At 38.3% G+C, this 21363-nt stretch overlaps 1 protein-coding gene and 1 non-coding gene across 2 annotated transcripts in view; both read right to left on the bottom strand.

Moving 5' to 3' along the window:
- Positions 1–21363, bottom strand: part of RNF169 (ring finger protein 169) — an 87366-nt gene that overhangs the window by 21333 nt on the left and 44670 nt on the right. The window contains exons 3-4 of the mRNA NM_001435214.1: positions 6680–6826; positions 965–1083 (exon numbers count right to left, since the gene is read on the bottom strand). Of these exons, the coding sequence (NP_001422143.1) occupies positions 965–1083; positions 6680–6826 (266 nt within the window). The remainder of the gene's footprint in view (positions 1–964; positions 1084–6679; positions 6827–21363) is intronic.
- On the bottom strand, positions 16211–16347 carry LOC112441714 (small nucleolar RNA SNORA57). The gene has a single exon (XR_003029572.1). It is a non-coding gene; the product is annotated as a small nucleolar RNA SNORA57 (small nucleolar RNA).

Here is a 21363-nt window from a genome sequence, read left to right as displayed (position 1 = left end):
CAATGTGAACTTTACGACATTCTTAAACTTAGTAGATATTTTTGGTTTTATTTATTAGTGATTAACAATAAAGAGCATTCAGATAAAAAGGATCCAGGTGTATGTCCACAAGTAAACAAGAGAAGGCCACTTCATAATGCTGTGTTAAGGAAGAGAAGAACCCTAGAAGTAAGAGTGAGCAACGCCAGCTTTAAACCAAAACAGACAACAAAGTGGGGTAAAGATTGTGTCTTTTCATATTAAAACAGAGTATGGCATGTAGTAGCTGTCCCCAAAATGTCCGTTGAATAAATGATTTGAATAAATGATTCCTTCCAGCCTTCCTCCCTTCTTTCATTTTTCCTTCCCTTCCTTTCCCTCCTATCCATCTATCCATCCTTCCTTCCTTCCACTGAGGCCTTCATTATTCTTCCATCACCCAACATCCATCCAATTCCTCCTTCCTTTCCTCCCCAGGGCCTGCAAAGTCCAAAGTATCAAGAGATTTCTTGACACGGGTCTTAAAAACTTTTCAGTTTGCCCTCTTGAAACCTATCAAGATATATTTTACTTCCAGGCACTGAAAAAAAGTCAACTTTGGCCTCAAGTTCCTACTAAGAGAAAAAAGTTCACAAAGAAAATCCATGGCTACTGTCTTCAGTATCAATGGATACTGAATAAGGCTTTATTGTTTCCTCCCAGAATAGAAAGTTCAACTCTTCTGTTCAGCAGAGCAATTAGTACAATCCTATCCTGAGGATACCAGAAAAGGATAATGTTTACTTTTCTTTAAAAAATTCAGTTCAGTCCCTTATTTCTTTCTAATCCATATTTGAAAACCAGTTTCCCCCTTCCCCAACTCCCACCTCCCCGAAAGTAACTACAATAAATCCTTTTGCTCCCCCGCCCCACCCCCAACCCCATCCCTTTTGCCTCATACCCCAAAATGAAAGAACCCTGACTGAGTTCATTATCAGTCTCTTACCCTGCCAGGAAAGCTAAGGAGTAGGAGCTGCTCTTGGAAACAAATGCCGAGCGGTGTGTCTGTATCATCTTGCCTCGGGAAGGTTCTTCATTCTCTGAATCTGAGAGGCGTGCAGGACACTGGCAGGAGACAAGGGAGACAACACCGTCTATTTGGGGTTCCCATGGACTCTCCCACAGCTGTTGTTCAAGTCTCTCTATTATATGCCCCTTCTCTCTCAGTCCAATCCATGTTGCCAACTGCCTCCTGGGATCCCAATCTGGATAGCCCAAATACAGCTCAAACTTAATATATCCAAAATCAAACTCACTATTTCTCTTCTCTAAGTCCCACTATGAACCCAGTTAGAAGCCTCAATGTCATCCATGACTCCTTCCCTTTTTTCAAAGTCATAATAACATTGCATAGAGCTCTTGAGTACCCCAACACACCCAAATATTTTATTTCATTTACTCTTTAACCAGTTCCACTAAGAAAGGCCTATTATCTTTTACAGATGGCAAACTGAGGCTCAGAGTAGTTAATTTGCCTAGGATTTTACAGTTAACAGGTAGCTAAGGCTGGTACTTCGATCCAGAGCATCTGTTTTCAAACTGCCTCCACGTTATTCCTACTTTGCTCCTTTGTACTCCTCACATGTCTCTCAGATCTAATACTCTACTGTCTCTCATACTCTACTTGTGTATACTCATCATCACTGCCTTTCCTTAGATTCTCATCATCTCCTGCCTTGACTACTGCAATAATCTACTTACAGGTCTTGCTCTTTCCAGCCTTTCTTCCCTCTAATCCTCTCCATCCTATTAAGCACACAGATCCCATCACTCCCCTGCTTAACTGTTGGTGACTTTAGGATCAAGTCTAAATACCTCAGCAGGATCCAATAACCTTCAAAACCTAGATCCAACCTTCTATAAAGTTTTTTTCCCAGCAGTTCCAACACAGGTAACTCCTTGAGCTCTACAGCAATCAAACTACTCTCAACTCTCCACATGTACCATCATAGTCTTTCAAAACTTCTATTCTTTGGGACATGCTATTAGTCCCTTTCCCTAAGATTCTCCTTCCACATTTTTTGCCTATAAAATATTCACTGACCTTTCAGAGGCATCTTAAATACTATTTCTCTTGAAAGGTTTTTCCATCAGCTTTTTCCATCTTGCTGACACTATTTCATTTATCTTCACTTTATTTTCGAGTTTCTTCTTGAGTTTTTAAATTTATAATGTTTCTTTTACATGTGCCTTTTACATACAACATATGAGAATTTGCTCATGATTTAATATGAGTTTCTTCTTTATAGTGTGTATGTGTGGGCTAAATCACTTCAGTCATGTCTGACTCTGGCAACCCTACAGACTGTACCCTGCCATGCTCCTCTGTCCCTGGGATTCTCCAGGCAAGAATACTGGAGTGGGTTGCCATTTCCTTCTCCAGGAGATCTCTCCAACCCAGGGACTGAACCCGTATCTCCTGCGCCTCCTGCATTGGCAGGCAGGGGGAGCAACTATCACACTGAACTGTAGCTTCTTATTTAGGAGTCTGACTTCTGTTTTAGACAACTGACTCGGACAGCAAATGATTACCTTTTCTCTAAAACTTCTGATACTGTTATACAGTAGGTAAACAAAAAAAATGTCTAATCATCTAATGATTAACCAGTTTTCTAATGATTAAGTTAATATCAAAGTTAGAGTTATGGACAGAGGCATGCAAGGCATCTTACGGCTCAGAGTACATTGTATTCCTTAAATGTTTTGCTATTCTCTAGGCTGATAGGCACATTCATACAATAGGCTAGGTTTCCAACAGCCTGCAAGAAAGAGTTCAAGGATTATAGTTTACAGAGAAGCTCTTCAGTTTTGTAGGGTATCTATCACTCCTTAAAACCCTGTTGTACAAACTATTCACTGGAGAGACGTTAATAGCACTAACTAACTCATTACCAAATATTGTGGGAAGCAAGAAAAACCTTTGACATCAATAGACTCAACAAGGGGATAAATAATGGCAATTCTTCTTTATTTAGGCTTTTCTACACAATCAATTCAGTACCGAATAAAAGAATATTCAAATTCCAGCTCTACTATTAGCTACCACTGTCACTAGAGGTTAGTTGCTTTACCTTTCTGAGTCTCAGTTTCTCATCTATAAAATTAAGAATTCTCTCTCTACTATTAATACACCTATTGTGATAAACCATAAAAACACACGGTGCATTAGCTCACAAGTAGTAAATGGTCAACAAAAGATAGATTGTTTACATCAACATAAGTATTATAAGAAAACACTTTAGTGTTATAATACAAATATGCCAGGTTTCTTTTAATTGTTGAAAATAAATTTACATTATTATAAATAATTACATAAAGAGAAAGTACTCTAAACCCCAACTCCTCTCTATTTCTACCCCCACAAAAACCTAAAACAATAAGATAGGAAAATATTCACCTCTCATCTTTAACACTGCATAAAAATAAACCTATAGCACAGATCCCCTGGAACAGAATATGGCAAACCACTCCAGTATTCTTGCCTGGACAATGTCATGAACAGAGGAGCCTGGTGGGCTAGAGTCCATGGGGTCTCAAAGAGTTGGACATGACTGAGAGATGAAGCATGCACACAGGCAATGAGACACATGGGTATCATCACAGTGGTGGTTTCAGACAGCAAAATATCAACAGGAGATTAATTACGTAAATCCTACAGTAAAGAATAACTAGCAGGCCACTAAATAATGATGTGGGATTCTTTATTTACATGGCAAGACATCCATGATTTATAATTTATTAAAATAGATTATAAAACAGTATGTATACTAGGTTGCATTTTCTGAAAAGAGAAACAAAATATGTTATACACACACACACACACACACACATTTAGAAATCTGGAAGGATATTCACCAAAATGTTTATAGCAGTTATCTCTAGGTTATGGGATGACAAGCAATTTTCCACTTTCAGCTTTATAATCTTTGGTATGGCTATAATTGTTACACCAAATTGTTTCCTAACAATTTGAACTATTATTGGTATTAACTATCATAACAGATCATAATAAACACTGTGCTATTTTATTTCCATTCTAAACAAATAACAGATAACTGCTTCCAGAATTAGCCCTTGCCTTCCTCTATTTGAATTCAACTTGATAAACATGTATCAAACTCTTGTGATGTGCAAGGTACTATGAGAGATTTTTTAAAATGGTTAAGACACATTTCCTATAATCAACAAACTTACAAATCAAGTAGAGAAACACAAACACACAAATAACCATAACATAAGGAAGAATTAAATAAGTCATATAAAAGTTACAAACTGAGGACAGGAAAGTTGAGGGGGAAGAGAATGGATAATAGAAGTGGAAAAACAAGAAATTCCTACCAGTTCCAGGAAGGCAACAGCTTTTGAACTGGACATATAGAGAGATTAATAGCTTTTCATCAGGTAAGGTTAATGGTGTATCAATGAGATGAAATGCAAGAGCAAGGATCCTCAGAAGAGAAAGCATGGGTTATACGTTTGGGAGAAAGCAAACAGCTCAGTTCCCTAGAGTTCTGGGATATAAGCAAGGATAGAAAGATAAGCTAGACTAATACTAAAGACTTAAATGTGAAGAGTTCTCATTTAGTTCCACAGGAAATGGGGAGCCACTGAGCTTTTTGATTCAGGAGGGTAAAATGATCAGCCCAGCTCTAATCATATTACTCTCTATTAAAAACAATCCTTTAGCTGACTTTCCACTGAGACCACTTGAACTTCTCTTCAGTCCCAACGAATGTATCACTGGCTAAACTAAATGAAATTACTTGTCCTACACCAAAATTTCTTAAGAAATATTTGATTGTAAAAGTCTCAAAAATTTGAAATATAAATGCAGACAGAAAAAAGGTAAAATCACAAAATCTAAAACTTGAAGTGTTCATAGATCCAATTTTATTCAATGTATAGGCAATTTTGCAAAACTGGCCACGACCCATCAGAATTGGTATTAATACTTCCTGATTCCTTTTAAGATTAAATTTTAGGTTGATGTAATTAATTTCTATTTCAAAGATTGAAGTGGCAAAAGAAAAAATAATTAGAGCAAATTTCCATCTTTGTTATGAGTGGATATTTGAGATCATTTCCTCAGGGAAACCTGGGTCTGGCAAGGTCAACAACAGATTCTTTCTATCAAAGGGCCATACTAAAGAGTAAGCTCTCTGCCAAAATCGGTTTGTTCTGAAAAGAAATCTCTTTCTGGGCAGTTTTCGATGAGAACAATAATGGATAGTCCTGTTGGGGTGAAGAGGCAGAGTGTGCAGTTTTCAGAGACCACAGACAACTATGAGTTCGGGGCCATTAGTCAGAAGAACTACTATATGCACACCACCACCACGTGTTTTATTCTCGCCTTCCTAGATGAACTATATTCTCTCCAAAAGCAGTCTTTTTCCTTTTGTAGCTCCTGATGAAGAGTTTTAAGAGTACATAAGCGTTTCATATTTTTTAAACTGAATCTTTCAGAAGGTTGGAAAGCAAATAGTTGTTTTTAACAATCAAATAATAACAATTATTGTAACTGGGATCAAAAAGCCCCACATACACGCTGACAGTCAGCAAATACTATCAATTCAAGAAAGCTTATGTAATCTCAGTTTCTAAAGTTCAGGAAAAATGCCTTTGCAAAAAGTAAACCAAAAGCACTGAGAAATTATGTAACATGGCCAAAGTTGTATAATCTGTTATAATGCTGGGACCTGTTAAACAGGCAGACTTCTGGTATAGAGCTTTTTTCCCCTCTATTCTGTTATGCTGTCTGTCTTTATATATAATAAAACTTTATTAATCCACCTAATTAAAAATATAACCTGAAATATGAACAAGACAGAATCATAAAGCATTTTAACAGGTATGACTCTAAAGGTATGCTAAGTACATATAGCAAGTAATAGAAGATGTCTGATCCAATATAAATTGCTAAAGGAAAAGAAAACCAATTGTAATCATACATTTGAGCCATAATCAGTGGATCCTCCAAAGGGCTTTCCTGTATTAGTTAAATATACCATTTACAACCTTTTCCAGTAATTTGCTTGGTAAATAAGTAATGAAAAGAATTCAGGCAAGATTTAGCCGAATTAGAAGTTTAATTAAGTTAAGTTTAAACAAAGTATCTCATCTAATATTGAGGACTGACCCTCTAAGCCTGGGGGGCTACAGTTCATGGGGTCGCAAAAAGTCGGACATAACTGAGCACACACAGAAACAAACACACACACACACACACACACCTTGTAACTAGAGAACTATGCTGTTTGGGTTATTATAAAGAGTAAAGGGAAATAAAATACAACCTTTAAGGAAAGTTCATCCTCCTAGTTGAGGATATAACACATACAGAACTCCATCAAATAACAACACCTAAGTCAAAATGACAATATATGTATAAAGCTTACCCAAAGTAGCATATACCACACTAGGTTCTTCTTCTCACTCACCATTTTTCCCCACTGCTCCCCCTTAATCTTTTCACGCAAGTCTGATTGTCCTGTTCACAAATCATTTTCTCCAGCTCTCCATCTGGATGCTAAGTTCTTCAATACTCCTAAGTTGCACAGTCAGTGACTGTTACTGATCACCAAGACAGGTTTTTCAGATCCACGTCACCTGGGCTAACGGCTGATTTTGAGACAGGTGTCCATCAAAAAAGTGATCTACTTACATGCTCTAGATTTGTCTTCAGTACTACTGGCTCATCTCTTTTTTTCTGTTCATCCATTTTCCTTTTTCCTATTTCTGTGTCCTCTGGTAACAACTTGTGGATTTGATCTTCAGAGGTTTTCTCCTCTTGTAACTTTTCTTCTCGCAGCTAAAAATACAAATCACATCGAGACAGTAGTTTTAGGCAACAAAAGACTTAAAAATATCATTTATTCAGTAGTCTATTAGAACAAACAGGAAAGTTCTGAGACTATTTTCTTATTGGATATAAAGCCCTCTTATTTTTTAAGTAAGTCAACTTCTACTTGACTCTTGCCAAACATACACTTCATGGCTTAAGATTTAACTTCTCTGCATTCTTGAGCAATATGAAATCACAAAAGCTAAGATAATACACATAATCAAGAACTAAGGTTTATTCACTTAGCCAAAAAACGCTGAATCTAAAAACTTTCTTTATTTCCATAATCCAGATATAACTGCAGTAGGCCAGGAGAATAGCAAAGATGTATGCCACAGAGGGTCAGGGAAGTTGGACTAAGCAAGAGAGGGCTTTGGGCCTATTGGCAACAGAAAAAATGGCTTATAACAGTCCCAATGTCTTACAATTTATGCTGTTTTCTTGTTACCTACAGGATAGGTCAAGTACATGGTCTACAAAGAAAGTGAAGGCAGACTAATATGCTCCTCATTTCAGGAAGGTAGCATGGCATTATGAAAATAAGATAGCTTTTGGAATTAATTAGTATCTTGCTATATACTTACGGTATATCAAGAGTTCCTTTCCTAACCTCCCTTTATTCTCTTCTCATTCCCTGGGACTTTAATAAAATTTCAATGGTACAATGTATATGAAAGCAATTTTAGGCTACTAATATTTTTAATCACACTTATAAAAAATAAAACTAGAGAACAAATTTTTTCATTGGCTGTCAACTCAGAGTTATAAAACAACAATAACAATAAACAACAATATTCAGTTTTTAAAATTAATATTTCTTTTTTATTTTTTTAAGTTATGAAAGTATAGCTCATTTACAGAAGACTTGGAAAACCCAGAACAAAGTAACATATAGTCCCACTTACATTACAATTATTTTTTAAGTAGGCAAATTAAAAATTTTAGTTGGAGTTTCAATATCAAACTGAAAAGTTAATAGAATGAATAGACAGAAAAGTAGAACACAGTAGACTCGAGGGCTTCCCAGGTGGCGCTAGTGGTAAAGAACCTGCCTGCCAATGCAGGCTCTCTTGGTCAGGAAGATCTCCTGGAGGAGGACATGGCAACCCACTCCAGTATTCTTACCTAGAGAATCCCATGGACAGGAGCCTGCCAGGCTACAGTCCATAGGGTTGCACAGAGTCAGACATGACTGAAGTGACTTAGCACACACGCACTCACACACATGAACCAATTGGTACCATGAACCAATTCCAGATAAATTAAGATTTATACAATTTTATAACTATAAACTATAAACTTCTATAAACTAGAAGACACTGGAACATTTCCAGGGACATAAAACAAGGTGCAAAAATTTCACGGTCTAAAGGTATTAAAATCATACAGAGCCTGTTCTCTTATCATTGTGGAATTATGTTAGAAATCAATATCAAGAGATATATGAAAATAACCCACATATTTTTAAGTGCAATGTGACATCTACCAAGAGAGTTCATTGACTTAGTCATTTAAAGCCTCAATAAAGTTAGACTGAAAAAAACACAGACGGTGATTGCAGAGAAGAAAGCATTTAAATGAGAAATTAATATCCAAGACACTTTAAAAACCCCATGCATCTGGAAATTAAATGTCTACTTTAAAATGATGGGTGTATCTAAGAAGCCATAACAAGGAAAATAAGAAAATTTTTGTAACAGAATAAAAACGAAAAGAGAATTTATCAGAATTTGTTGCATGCAGCTGAAACTGCTCAGTGTAACTTAAATACAATGTGGAATCTTGGAAAAGGTATGAAAACAAATAATGGACACTGGCATAAAATTTTATGAAATTTGAACAAAATCTGTACTTTAGTTAATAAAACCATATCACATGTTAATTTACTGTTTTTGATAAAGATTGAGCCTTATATTTCCAACTTCCATAGGTATGACTCCAATGAGCCTGAACTAGTCTTAACATGCTGAGTCTAACTGAAGAGGTTATGAATATGCAAAGAACACCAAATACAATGTTATGTAAGGAGGAGATTCAAATGAAATAATGTATTCCCAATTTCTCAAGTCAAACAAGGACACAAGAGGACGAACGCTGAGCCACAGCTAGAGAGAAAGCAAACCTGAAGTCTATGCTAACTGCCTACATGAAAGATCAAAGCCTTTTAACAATCTTAGATGAGAAATTCTTATTCAACATGACCACAGGCTTCACTAAGGGGCATTTCACTTGAGAACAGAAAGGCAGAGTGGCAAAAAGAAAACAAGTTTCAGCATCACCTTATCATTTACTGAACTGGTGTGTCAGATGTGGCACTAAAAAAAAAACAAACACTAAGATTTACGATTTAGGTTCAGTTCAGTTCAGTCGCTCAGTCATGTACGACTCTCTGTGACCCCATGGACCCCAGGGTTCCCTGTGCATCACCAACTCCCAGGGCTTGCTCAAACTCATGTCCATTGAGTCGGTGATGCCATCCAACCATCTCATCCTCTGTCGTCCCCTTTTCCTCCTGCCTCAATCTTTTCCAGCATCAGGGTCTTTTCCAATGAATCGATTCTTCACATCTGGACACCAGAGTATTGCAGCTTTAGCTTCAGCATCAGTCCTTCCTATGAATATTCAGGATTGATTTTCTTTAAGAGGGACTGCTTGGATCTCCTTGCTATTCAAGAGACTCTCAAGAGTCTTCTCCAATCAGTTCAGTTCAGTCACTCGGTCGTGTCCCACTCTTTACAACCCCATGAGCTGCAGCACTCCAGGCCTCCCTGTCCCAACACCAACTCCCAGAGCCTACCCAAACTCATGTCCATTGAATCGGTGATGCCATCCAACCATCTCATCCTCTGTCATCCCCTTCTCCTCCTGCCCTCAATCTTTCCCAGCAACAGGGTCTTTTAAAATGAGTCAGCTCTTCACATCAGGTGGCCAAAGTATTGGAGTTTCAGCTTTAACATCAGTCCTTCCAATGAACACCCAGGACTGATCTCCTTTAGGATGGACTGGTTGGATCTCTGCAGTCCAAGGGACTCTCAAGAGTGTTCTTCAACACCACAGTTCAAAAGCATCACTTCTTCAGCACTCAGCTTTCTTTATAGTCCAACTCTCACATCCATACATGACTACTGGAAAAACCATAGCTTTGACAAGATGGACCTTTGCTGGCAAAGTAACGTCTCTGCTTTTTAATATGCTGTCTAGGTTGGTAATAACTCTTCTTCCAAGGAGTAAGCATCTTTTAATTTCATGGCTGCAATCACCATCTGCAGTGATTTTGGAGCCCAGAAAAATAAAGGCTGCCACTGTTTCCACTGTTTCCCCATCTATTTGCCATGAAGTGATAGGACCAGATGCCATGATCTTAGTTTTCTGAATGTTGAGCTTTAAGCCAACTTTTTCACTCTTCTCTTTCACTTTCATCAAGAAGCTCTTTAGTTCTTCTTCGCTTTCTGCCATAAATAAGGGTGGTGTCATCTGCATATCTGAGGTTACTGATATTTCTCCCAGCAATCTTGATTCCAGCTTGTGCTTCTTCCAGCCCAGCGTTTCTCATGATTTACTCTGCATACAAGTTAAATAAGCAGAGTGACAATATATAGCCTTGACATACTCCTTTTTCTATTTGGAATCAGTCTGTTTTTCCATGTCCAGTTCTAACTGTTGCTTCTTGACCTGCATACAGATTTCTCAAGAGGCAGGTCAGGTGGTCTGGTATTCCCATCTCTTTCAGAATTTTCCACAGTTTGTGATGATCTACACAGTCAAAGGCTTTGGCATAGTCAATAAAGTAGAAACAGATGTTTTTCTGGAACTCTCTTCCAATACCACGGTTCAAAAGCATCAATTCTTTGGCACTCAGCTTTCTTTATGGTCCAACTCTCATATCCATACATAACTACTGGAAAAACCATAGCTTTGACTAGATGGGACTTTTGTTGGCAAAGCAATGTCTCTACTTTTTAATATGCTGTCTAGGTTGGTCATAGCTTTTCTTCCATGGAGCAAGTGTCTTTTAATTTCATGGCTGCAGTCACCATCTGATGTGATTTTGGAGACCAAAAATATAAAGTCTCTCACTATTTCCATTGTTTCCCCATCTTTTTGCCATGAAGTGATCGGACCGGATGCCATGATCTTAGTTTTGAATACTGAGTTTTAAGCCAACTTTTTCACTCTCCTCTTTCACTTTCATCAAGAGGCTCTTTAGTTCTTCACTTTCTGCCATAAGGGTGGTATCATCTGCGTACCTGAGGTTATTGATATTTCTCCCGGCAATCTTGATTCCAGCTTGAGCTTCATCCAGTCCATCATTTCGCATGAAGTACTCTGCATTTAAGTTAAATAAGCAGAGTGACAATATACAGCCTTGTCGTACTCCTTTCCCGATTTGGAACCAGTTGGCTGTTTCATGTCCAGTTCTAACGGCTGCTTCTTGACCTGCATACAGATTTCTCAGGAGGCAGGTCAGATGGTCTGGTATGCCTATCTCTCGAAGAATTTTCCAGTTTGTTGTGATCTACACAGTCAAAAGCTTTATAGTAGTCAGTAAAGCAGAAGTAGATGTTTTTCTGGAACTCTCTTGCTTTTACAATAATCCAACAGATGTTGGCAATTTGATCTCTGGTTCCACTGCCTTTTCTAAAACCAGCTGCAAATGCGGAAGTTCATGGTTCACGTACTGTTGAAGCCTGGCTTGGAGAATTTTTAGCATTACTTTACTAGCGTGTGAGATGAGTTTAATTGTGCGGCAGTTTGAGCATTCTTTGGCATTGCCTTTCTTTGGGATTGGTGAAAACTGACCTTTTCCAGTCCTGTGGCCACTGCTGTTTTCCAAATTTTCTGGCATACTGAGTGCAACACTTTCACAGCATCATCTTTTAGAATTTGAAATAGCTCAACTGGAATTCCATCACCTCCACTTGCTTTGTTCGTAGTGATGCTTCCTATGGCCCACCTGACTTCACACTCCACGATGTCTGGCTCTAGGTGAGTGATCACACCATCGTGGTTATCTGGGTCATGAAGATCTTTTTTGTACAGTTCTTCTGTGTATTCTTGCTACCTCTTCTTAATATCTTCTGCTTCTGTTAGGTCCATACCATCTCTGTCCTTTATTGTGTTCATCTTTGCATGAAATGTTCCTTTAGTATCTCAAATTTTCTTGAAGAGATCTCTAGTCTTTCCCATTCTTTATTTTTCTTTTTTTAAATTTCCCATTCTTTATTATTTTCCTTTATTTCTTTGCATTGATCACTAAGGAAGGCTTTCTTATCTTTCCTTGCTATTGTTTGGAACTCTGCATTCAAATGGGTTTATCTTTCCTTTTCTCCTTTGCCTTTCGCTTCTCTCTCAGCTATTTGTAAGGCTTCCTCAGACAACCATTTTGCCTTTTTGCATTTCTTCTTCTTGGGGATAGTCTTGATCACTGCCTCCTGTACAATGTTACGAACCTCCATCCATAGTTCTTCAGGCACTCTATCAGATCTAATCCCTTGAATCTATTTGTCACTTCCACTGTATAAGCATAAGGGATTTGATTTAGGTCATACCTGAATGGTCTAGTAGTTTTCCCTACTTTCTTCAATTTAAGTCTGAATTTGGCAATAAGGGATTCATGATCTGAGCCGCAGTAAGCTCCCAGTCTTGTTTTTGCTGATTGTATAGAGCTTCTCCATCTTCAGCTGCAAAAAACAGAATCAATCTGATTTCAGTATTGACCATCTCGTGAGAGTCCATGTGTAGAGTCTTCTCTTGTGTTGTTGGAAAAGGGTGTTTGTTATGACTAGTGCTTTCTCTTGGCTAAACTCTGTTAGCCTTTGCCCTGTTTCATTTAGTACTCCAAGGCCAAACTTGCCTGTTACTCCAGGTATCTCTTGACTTCCTACTTTTGCATTCCAGTCCCCTATAGTGAAAAGGACATCTTTTTTGGGTGTTAGTTCTAGAAGGTCTTGTAGGTCTTCACAGAACCATTCAACTTCAGCTTCTTCAGCATTACTGGTTGGAGCATAGGCTTGGATTACAGTGATACTGAATGGTTTGCCTTGGAAAAGAGCAGAGATCATTCTGTCATTTTTGAGACTGCACCCAAGAACTGCATTTTGGACTCTTTTTTTTGACTATGAGGGCTACTCCATTTCTTCTAAGGGATTCTTGCCCACAGTGGTAGATATAATGATTATCTGAGTTAAATTCGCCCATTCCAGAGTTAGGTAATGTGTTCAAATTCAGAGCCATAACCTTTGAAAGTGAAGTCGCTCAGTTGTGTCCGACTCTTTGTGACCCCATGGGCTGTAGCCTACCAGGCTCCTCTGTCCATGGGATTTTCCAGGCAACAGTCCTGGAGTGGATTGCCATTTCCTTCTCCAGGGGATCTTCCCAACCCAAGGATAGAACCCGGGTCTCCCTCATTGTAGACAGATGCTTTACCATCTGAGCCACCAGGGAAGGCAATCTACATTTACCTTGGTGGTTCTCAGCCAAGGATGATTTTACAGCTGGCAATGTCTAGAGCTACTGCTAGCTGTCACAGCTGAGGGGATAGATGTATGTTGCTACTGGCATCTAGTGGGTAGAGGCCAGGAACTGCTACTAAACATTCTAAATGCATAAGATAGCCCCCAATAATATATACATACACAGATGTTGCCATTTTAAAAATTTCCTGTTTTATGTATTTTAGCGTTACTTTGTTCAGTGCTTAATTGTGTTTACATACTATGTTCTCTGGCTTTTTAAGTGTTTCAGAATGCATCCTTTGCTTCCTAATAATGTTTATTGCTGCTCTCAAAGTTTTTGACAGTGAATTTGTGCTATTGGCAAAACAACTTTTTCATTGCAATGTTGAGTCTCTGTGAACACAGCATCAAATTGAAGTTAAAAATTTACAAAACTGAAAACCCCATATATCTGTTTAAATCTTCATATGAATCATGTTGGTATTTTCTCTATACTGGATTCTGTAGATGCTAGTTTTTGGTCCCTTTTGATGGTTATTTATAAGGACTTGAGAACTTGGTCTCTAGGAAAGAGTTTTTATACTCAGGGAAAATGGCTCAGATAGTGTCAGACAATAGCATATAAACCTGAATAAGAAGAATTGATAGCTGCTGTTCATTGAACTCTTCCATGTTTCAGATATGAAGTTTATAGAGCTTACCTTATTTAATCCTCAAGGGCTTTGTTTGTACCTATCATTACCATTTTATAGACACAAAAATTAACACTCAGTGGTTATTTCCTAAAGTCTGTGTTTGAACACTGATGAGCTTAGATTTTAAAGCAAACCACTGGCTTCAAATACTAGCGTTTCCCAACCTCAGTACTATTGACATTTTGGGCCAGATAGTTCTTTGTTAAGGTGAGCAGGTCAGAGTCTGAGTAGAAGGCTTTTTCATGAATACTTTGCTGGGGAGCAAGAGTTAAGGATGGAATGGTACAACAAGAAACAGCAAGCCAATAAAAGTGGTTGGGCTAATAGTTGTCCTACAGAGGACAATGTGAGAAACTGTATGAAATCCAGCTCAAGACTCAATCTGATGTGAGAAACGAGGAAGCAAATATTATATACATATATATGTATGTGTGTGTGCGCGTGCGTGCATACATAGACTCCCACCTCCTGCTGACCAAGGTTTGCTCCACTGGATGTTAAATACCCCTCACACTGGCTTGTACAACTCCAGTAAGTTCCCATGGAAAGCACCGTACAGCAACCACAGAGGAGCCCTAGACCTAAAAGCAAGAAGCAAGCAGTGTGAGCCAAAACAAGAGATCTCAGACTGTACCAAGTGAAGTTGCCCACCTCTGTAAAGTGGGATGCTTTTTACTGCCTCCATTTTTTAAAATGTTTACTTATTTATTGGCCATGCTGGGCACTCACGGGATCTTAGCTCCCTGACCAAGGATGAAACCTGTGCCCCCTGCAGTGGAAGGGGTGAGTCCTAATCACTGGACCACGAGGGAATTCCCTGCCTCCATTTTTAGATACTATTAGTGACAACTATTGACTTCCATATAGTAATCTCATTCTCAGCCACACTACCAAGAATACCATGTAATTTTTTTCCTCAAAGTATCTTTACTTTGTCATTATTAATTTTTTAAAGTAAACTTCTTTTAGGCTGTGCTTTGCATGTGGGATCTTAGTTCCCCGATCAGGGATCAAACCCATGCAGCCTACAGTTGAAGCACGGGGTCTTGACCACTGGACCATCAGGGAAGTCCCCAAAATAAACTTTTAAAAACCAAGTCACTATACACACAGTGTACAAATGGTAAGTGTAAAACATGAAAAATTCTACAAAATAAGCACATCCATGTGACCACCACCCAAATCAAGAACCCCTTGTGCCTACTCCTCACCCCAAAATATCCATGATCCCAGTTTACAACACCAAAAACATACTTTCACTTATTTTTGAATTTTATATAAATGGAATTTTATGTACGTACTGAATCTCTCTTCCTTCAGTCAACACTTCATTTGTGATCCAAGAGGGAGGGATATATGTACACACATAGCTGATCACTTTTTGTATAGCAGAAACTAACACAACATTGTAAAGCAACTACCCCCAATTTAAAACTGAACATTCCATTTGTGAGATTCATCCATGTAGGTGTATTTAGTAGTTTGTTCTTTCTCATTGTTTTATACTACTCCATTGTTTGACTACAAAATAACTCAATAATTTTATTATTATAGATATTTGTGTAACTATTAATTTTTTTATTCACAAATAAACTACTATGGCCATTCTTGAAAATGTATCCTGACACATATACTGTTCTGTGGGATATATTCTAGAAGAGAAGCTGTTTAGTCATAAAGTAGGGGTACACTGCTATAGCTTCCCCAAATTAATTGTACAAATTATACTCCCACCCCAATCTGCAATGGAGCAGGAATGACAGCTGCTCTCAACCTTGTTAACACTCAGAACTGTCTATTTTAGCCATTTCAGTGCATGCATATTGATACTGCATTATGACTTCAATTTGTATTTCTCTGATGACTAAAGATCTAGAGCAGTTTCTCACATGCTTATTGACTATTTGGAAATTCTCTTTTATGACATGCCTGTTTACATTGTTGCCCTTTCTCCTTTCAAATATTTGGAATTTCCCCTAATAATATATAGGAGTTATATACTTTTTGGATATGAGGCAATTTTCAAGAAAAAATACATACATACAAGAAACACACACACACTTTCCCCCTCTCATACTAGCTTGCCTTTTTTATTCTCTTGGTAGTGCCTTTTGAAGACAAGAAGCTCCAGGTTTTAATGCAGTTTAACATTAGTGATTTTTTAAAAAGAAATTGTCTCATAGTATCTTTTTTTTTTTTACTCTGTTCCCGGCACTTGAAGATAGAACCAGCGGACCGGAAGCTGCTGGTACTGAAGATATGACGCCAGGAGGCCAGAGCCCATTCCTTCTACCTCCGTACATTACATGGATCGGGAATCCCTGCCAAGAAAAGGAGGGTCCACAGGCACCACCCTCCTCCCCAAGATCCCCAGCACAAACCCCATGTCTACAAAGTCACACTCACTCAGTCACCTCCCTCATAGTATATTTAAGGAATTATTATTTGACATTTCACACACAGATCTACAATCCACCTTGAGCTGTTGTTTTATTCTTTTTTTAATCAACTATGTTAAGGAATAACCTACATATGATAAAATGATCACACATGGAATGCACAGCTCAACGAACTTCAACAAATGTATATATCCATGCAACCATATCCCTAATCAAGATACAGAGCATTTTTACCACCAAGAAAGTCACCTCAAACCCACTAGTGGGAATTCCCTGTACAGTGCTTAGACTCTATACTTTTACTGCCAAGGGCCAGTTTGATCCCTGGTCAGGGAACTAAGTTTCCACAAATCATGCAGCATGGCCAAAACCAAAAACAATAAAAAAAACCCACTAGTAATCAATCTCCCACCCTACTCAGCCCAAACCAACACTTAATTTTATAACTGTGATTACAGATTAGTTTTGCCTACTATAAAATCATACAGCATATATTCCTTTTTGTCAAGATTCATTCACAGCACATTTTTTATATTCATCCATGCTACTAAGTTCATTATAATACTATATTCCTTATATTCCTTTTATGTATAAGTTATATTCTATTGCATGAATATACCACAGTATGTTTATCCATTCAAGTATTATACATGTGGGTTGTATTTAGTTTGGAGCATTATGAATAAAGTTGCTATGAACATTCATGTCTTTTTCTGAACAGATGTTTTTATTTTGCTTGTCTAAACAGCTACAAGTAGAATTGCTCCGTCAAGTAGTTGCTGCTGCTGCTGCTGCTGCTAAGTCACATCAATCATGTCCGACTCCGTGTGACGCCATAGATGACAGCCCACCAGGCTCCTCCGTCCCTGGGATCCTCCAGGCAAGAACACTGGAGTGGGTTGCCATTTCCTTCTCCAATGCATGAAAGTGAAAAGTGAAAGTGAAGTTGCTCAGTTGTGTCTGACTCTTAGCAACCCCATGGACTGCAGCCTACCAGGCTCCTCCGTCCATGGGATTTTCCAGACAAGAGTCCTGGAGTGGGTCGCCAGTGCCTTTTCCATCAAGTAGATAAGTTATGTTTAAATGTATAAACTGCCAAAATGTTTCCTATGGAGATATACCATTTTATACAATCAGTCCTCCATATCCATGGGTTCCACATCAATAAATTTAACCAACCACAGATCAAAAATCAAAAATCAATCTGCCAGAATTCCCTGGTAGTGCAGTGGATAAGAATCCTCCTGCCAATGCAGAGGACATGGATTCAATCCCTGGTCTAGGAAGATTCCATGTGCTGCAGAGCAACTAAGTACGTGCACCACAACTTCTGAGCTCGCACTCTTAAGCCTGTGAGCCTCAATTAATGAGTGCCTGGGCCGCAACTACCGGGCCCATGTGCTGCAGCTACTGAAGCCTGTGCATCCACAGCCTGTGCTGCGAAACAAGAGGAGCCACTGCAGTGAGGAGCCCACGCACTGCAATGAGGAGCAGCCCCAGCTCTCTGCAACTAGAGAAAGCCTGCATGCAGCAATGAAAAGCTGGTGCAACGAAAAATAAAATAAATAAGCGTTTTAAAAATATCAATCTGCCTTTGCTGGAACCTGTGTACACTGAACCTGCAGATGCCAAAGGCCAACTGTACTCTGTTTTTCATAAGGGACTTGAACATCCATGGATTTTGGTATCCACATGGTTTCTGGAACCATTACTCCGTAGATATGGAGGGAGGATTATAATCCCACTAACAATTCATGAGAAACCCAGCTTATTCTCATACTCATTTGGACACATGGAATTCTTAGCCTTTTAATTTTAGCTATTCCAGAGAAAGTAGGGGATATCCCATACGTGATTTTAGTGAGTATCTCCCTGCTGTTTAACTATGTTGAGCACCTTTTCACATTTTCGGTAGCATGTCTTCTTTTGTGAGGTGACTGTTTTCAATCAAGTGGCGGATGCATGTTGATGTATGGCAAAACCAATACAATATTGTAAAGTAAAAAAAAAATTAATTAATTAAAGAAAAAAGAATGGGAAAAAAAAAGTTCAAATGAAAAAAAAAATTCTAAATAAAAGTCAGCTGTTAGATATTTTGAGAATATCTTCTCCCAGTATTTGCTTTGTTTATTTTCCAAATGTATAGAAGATTTTAACTTTAATAAAATTCAATATATCATTTTTTTCTTCTGTGATTAGGATTTTTGGGGTTCTTGTCTAGTAAATCTTTGCCTACCCTAAGGGCAATATTTTTTTCTTCTAGGTCTTCTTCTGCATAATTTTAGCTTTTATGTTTAGTCTACGATCCATGGTATACAGATCAAGACTGACTTATTGACAGGATAAGTCTGTTCCAACATCACTGTTGAAAAGACTGTTCTTTTGCCACTGAATTATTTCTGTGTCCTTAGGAATATCAATTGACTATTTATGAGGGGGTCTATTCCAGGACTATATTCTATCCATTGATCTATGTCTTTTCCCTATGCCAATACCATACTCTCTTGATGACTATCATTTTAAAATCAGGTAGTAGAAGTCCTCCAATAAAAAGTCATTATTCATAGACATGATCCTCCATGTAGAAAATTCACTAGAATCTACAAAAAAAGCTACTAAAACTACTAAATGAGTTTAGCACAGTTGTAGGATAAAGTATCAAAATGTAAAAACCAATGGTATTTTTATATACTTGCAAGAATTATAATACCACTTACGGTAATATCCAAAAATGTGAAATCTTTAAGATACACCTGATAAAAGATCTGGAAAGTGAAAACCACAAACCACTGCTGACAGAAACTAACGAAGAACTAAATAAATAGAAGGATATCATGTTTATGGGTCTGAAGACAATTACTGAGATACCAATTCTCCCCGAATTGATCTATAGATTCTGGACAATCCGAATCAGAATGCCATCAAGTGTTTTTGTAGAAATTGGCAAGCCAATACTAAAATTCAGATGGATATACAGTGAACCAAGAAGCCAAAATAACTTCTTACTATGCTGCTGCTACTGCTGCTAAGTCCCGTCAGTCGTGTCCGACTCTGTGTGACCCCATAGACGGAAGCCCACCAGGCTCCATCCCTGGGATTCTCCAGGCAAGAACACTGGAGTGGGTTGCCATTTCCTTCTCCAATGCATGAAAGTGAAAAGTGAAGTGAAGTCGCTCAGTCGGGTCTGACTCTTCTTACTATAAATCTACAATAATCAAAACAGCATGACACTGGTGTAATAAACAAACAGATTAATGATACAGATACAATATAGAGTTTAGAAACAAATCCACAATATGCGGTTAACTAATATTTGACAAAGGTGCAAAAAGCAATCCAATGAAGAAAGGATAGTCTCTTCAGCAAATGTGCCAGAATAACTGGGACATCCATATGTACAACATATATAAAAATTAACTCAAAATGGATCACAGACCTAAATGTAAAGCCTAAAACTATAAAACTTCCAGAAGAAAACACAGGAGAAAATCTTTGTTAACTTTGGGAAAAGAATTCTTGGATATAACACCAAAAGCAAATCTACAAAAGGAAAAAAAAATGTACACAGTTCATTTTTTGAAAGTTAAAAACTTCTACCATTCAAAGGGCTCTAAGAAAATGAAAAGACTGATACAGGGAGAAAAATATTTACAAATCATATACCTGATAAGACTTGTATTCAAAAACATTTCAAAATTCAACAGTAAGAAAATACAAATAAACACATGAAAAGATGCTCAACATTATTAGTCATTAGTTTAGTTCAGTTCAGTCGCTCAGTCATGTCCGACTTTTTGCGACCTCATGAACCACAGCACGCCAGGCCTCCCTGTCCATCACCAACTCCCGGAGTTCAACCAAACCCATGTCCATCGAATCGGTGATGCCATCCAGCCATCTCATCCTGTCGTCCCCTTCTCCTCCTGCCCTCAATCTTTCCCAGCATCAGGGTCTTTTCCAATGAGGCAGCTCTTCACATCAGGTGGCCAAAGTATTGGAGTTTCAGCTTCAACCTCAGTCCTTCCAATGAACACCCAGGACTGATCTCCTTTAGGATGGACTGGTTGGATCTCCTTGCAGTCCAAGGGACTCTCAAGAGTTTTCCCAACACCACAGTTCAAAAGCATCAATTCTTCGGCCCTCAGCTTTCTTCACAGTCCAACTCTCACATCCATACATGACTACTGGAAAAACCATAACTTTGATTAGACGGACCTTTGTTGGCAAAGTAATGTCTCTGCTTTTTAATATGCTGTCTAGGTTGGTCATAACTTTCCTTCCAAGGAGTAAGCGTCTTTTAATTTCATGGCTGCAATCACCATCTGCTGTGATTTTGGAGCCCCCCAAAAATAAAGTCTGACACTGTTTCCACTGTTTCCCCATCTATTTGCCATGAAGTGATGGGACCGGATGCCATGATCTTCATTTTCTGAATGTTGAGCATTAAGCCAACTTTTTCACTCTCCTCTTTCACTTTTATCAAGAGGCTCTTTAGTTCTTCACTTTCTGCCATAAGGGTGGTGTCATCTGCATATCTGAGGTTATTGATATTTCTCCCAGCAATCTTGATTCCAGCTTGTATCTCTTCCAGTCCAGCGTTTCTCATGATGTACTCTGCATATAAGTTAAATAAGTAGGGCGACAATATACAGCCTTGACGTACTCCTTTTCCTATTTGGAACCAGTCTGTTGTTCCATGTCCAGTTCTAACTGTTGCTTCTTGACCTGCATACAAGTTTCTCAAGAGGCAGGTCAGGTGGTCTGGTATTCCCATGTTTTTCAGAATTTTCCACAGCTTATCGTGATCCACACAGTCAAAGGCTTTGGCAAAGTCAATACAGCAGAAATAAATGTTTTTCTGGAACTCTCTTGCTTTTTCGATGATCCAGTGGATGTTGGCAATTTGATCTCTGGTTCCTCTGCCTTTTCTAAAACCAGCTTGAACATCTGGAAGT

This window comes from Bos taurus, chromosome 15 (assembly GCF_002263795.3).
Source record: "Bos taurus isolate L1 Dominette 01449 registration number 42190680 breed Hereford chromosome 15, ARS-UCD2.0, whole genome shotgun sequence".
Taxonomy (NCBI): Eukaryota; Metazoa; Chordata; class Mammalia; order Artiodactyla; family Bovidae; genus Bos; species Bos taurus.
The sequence above is the reverse complement of the archived record's forward strand: the minus strand, read 5'-3'. Positions and strand labels throughout refer to the sequence as shown.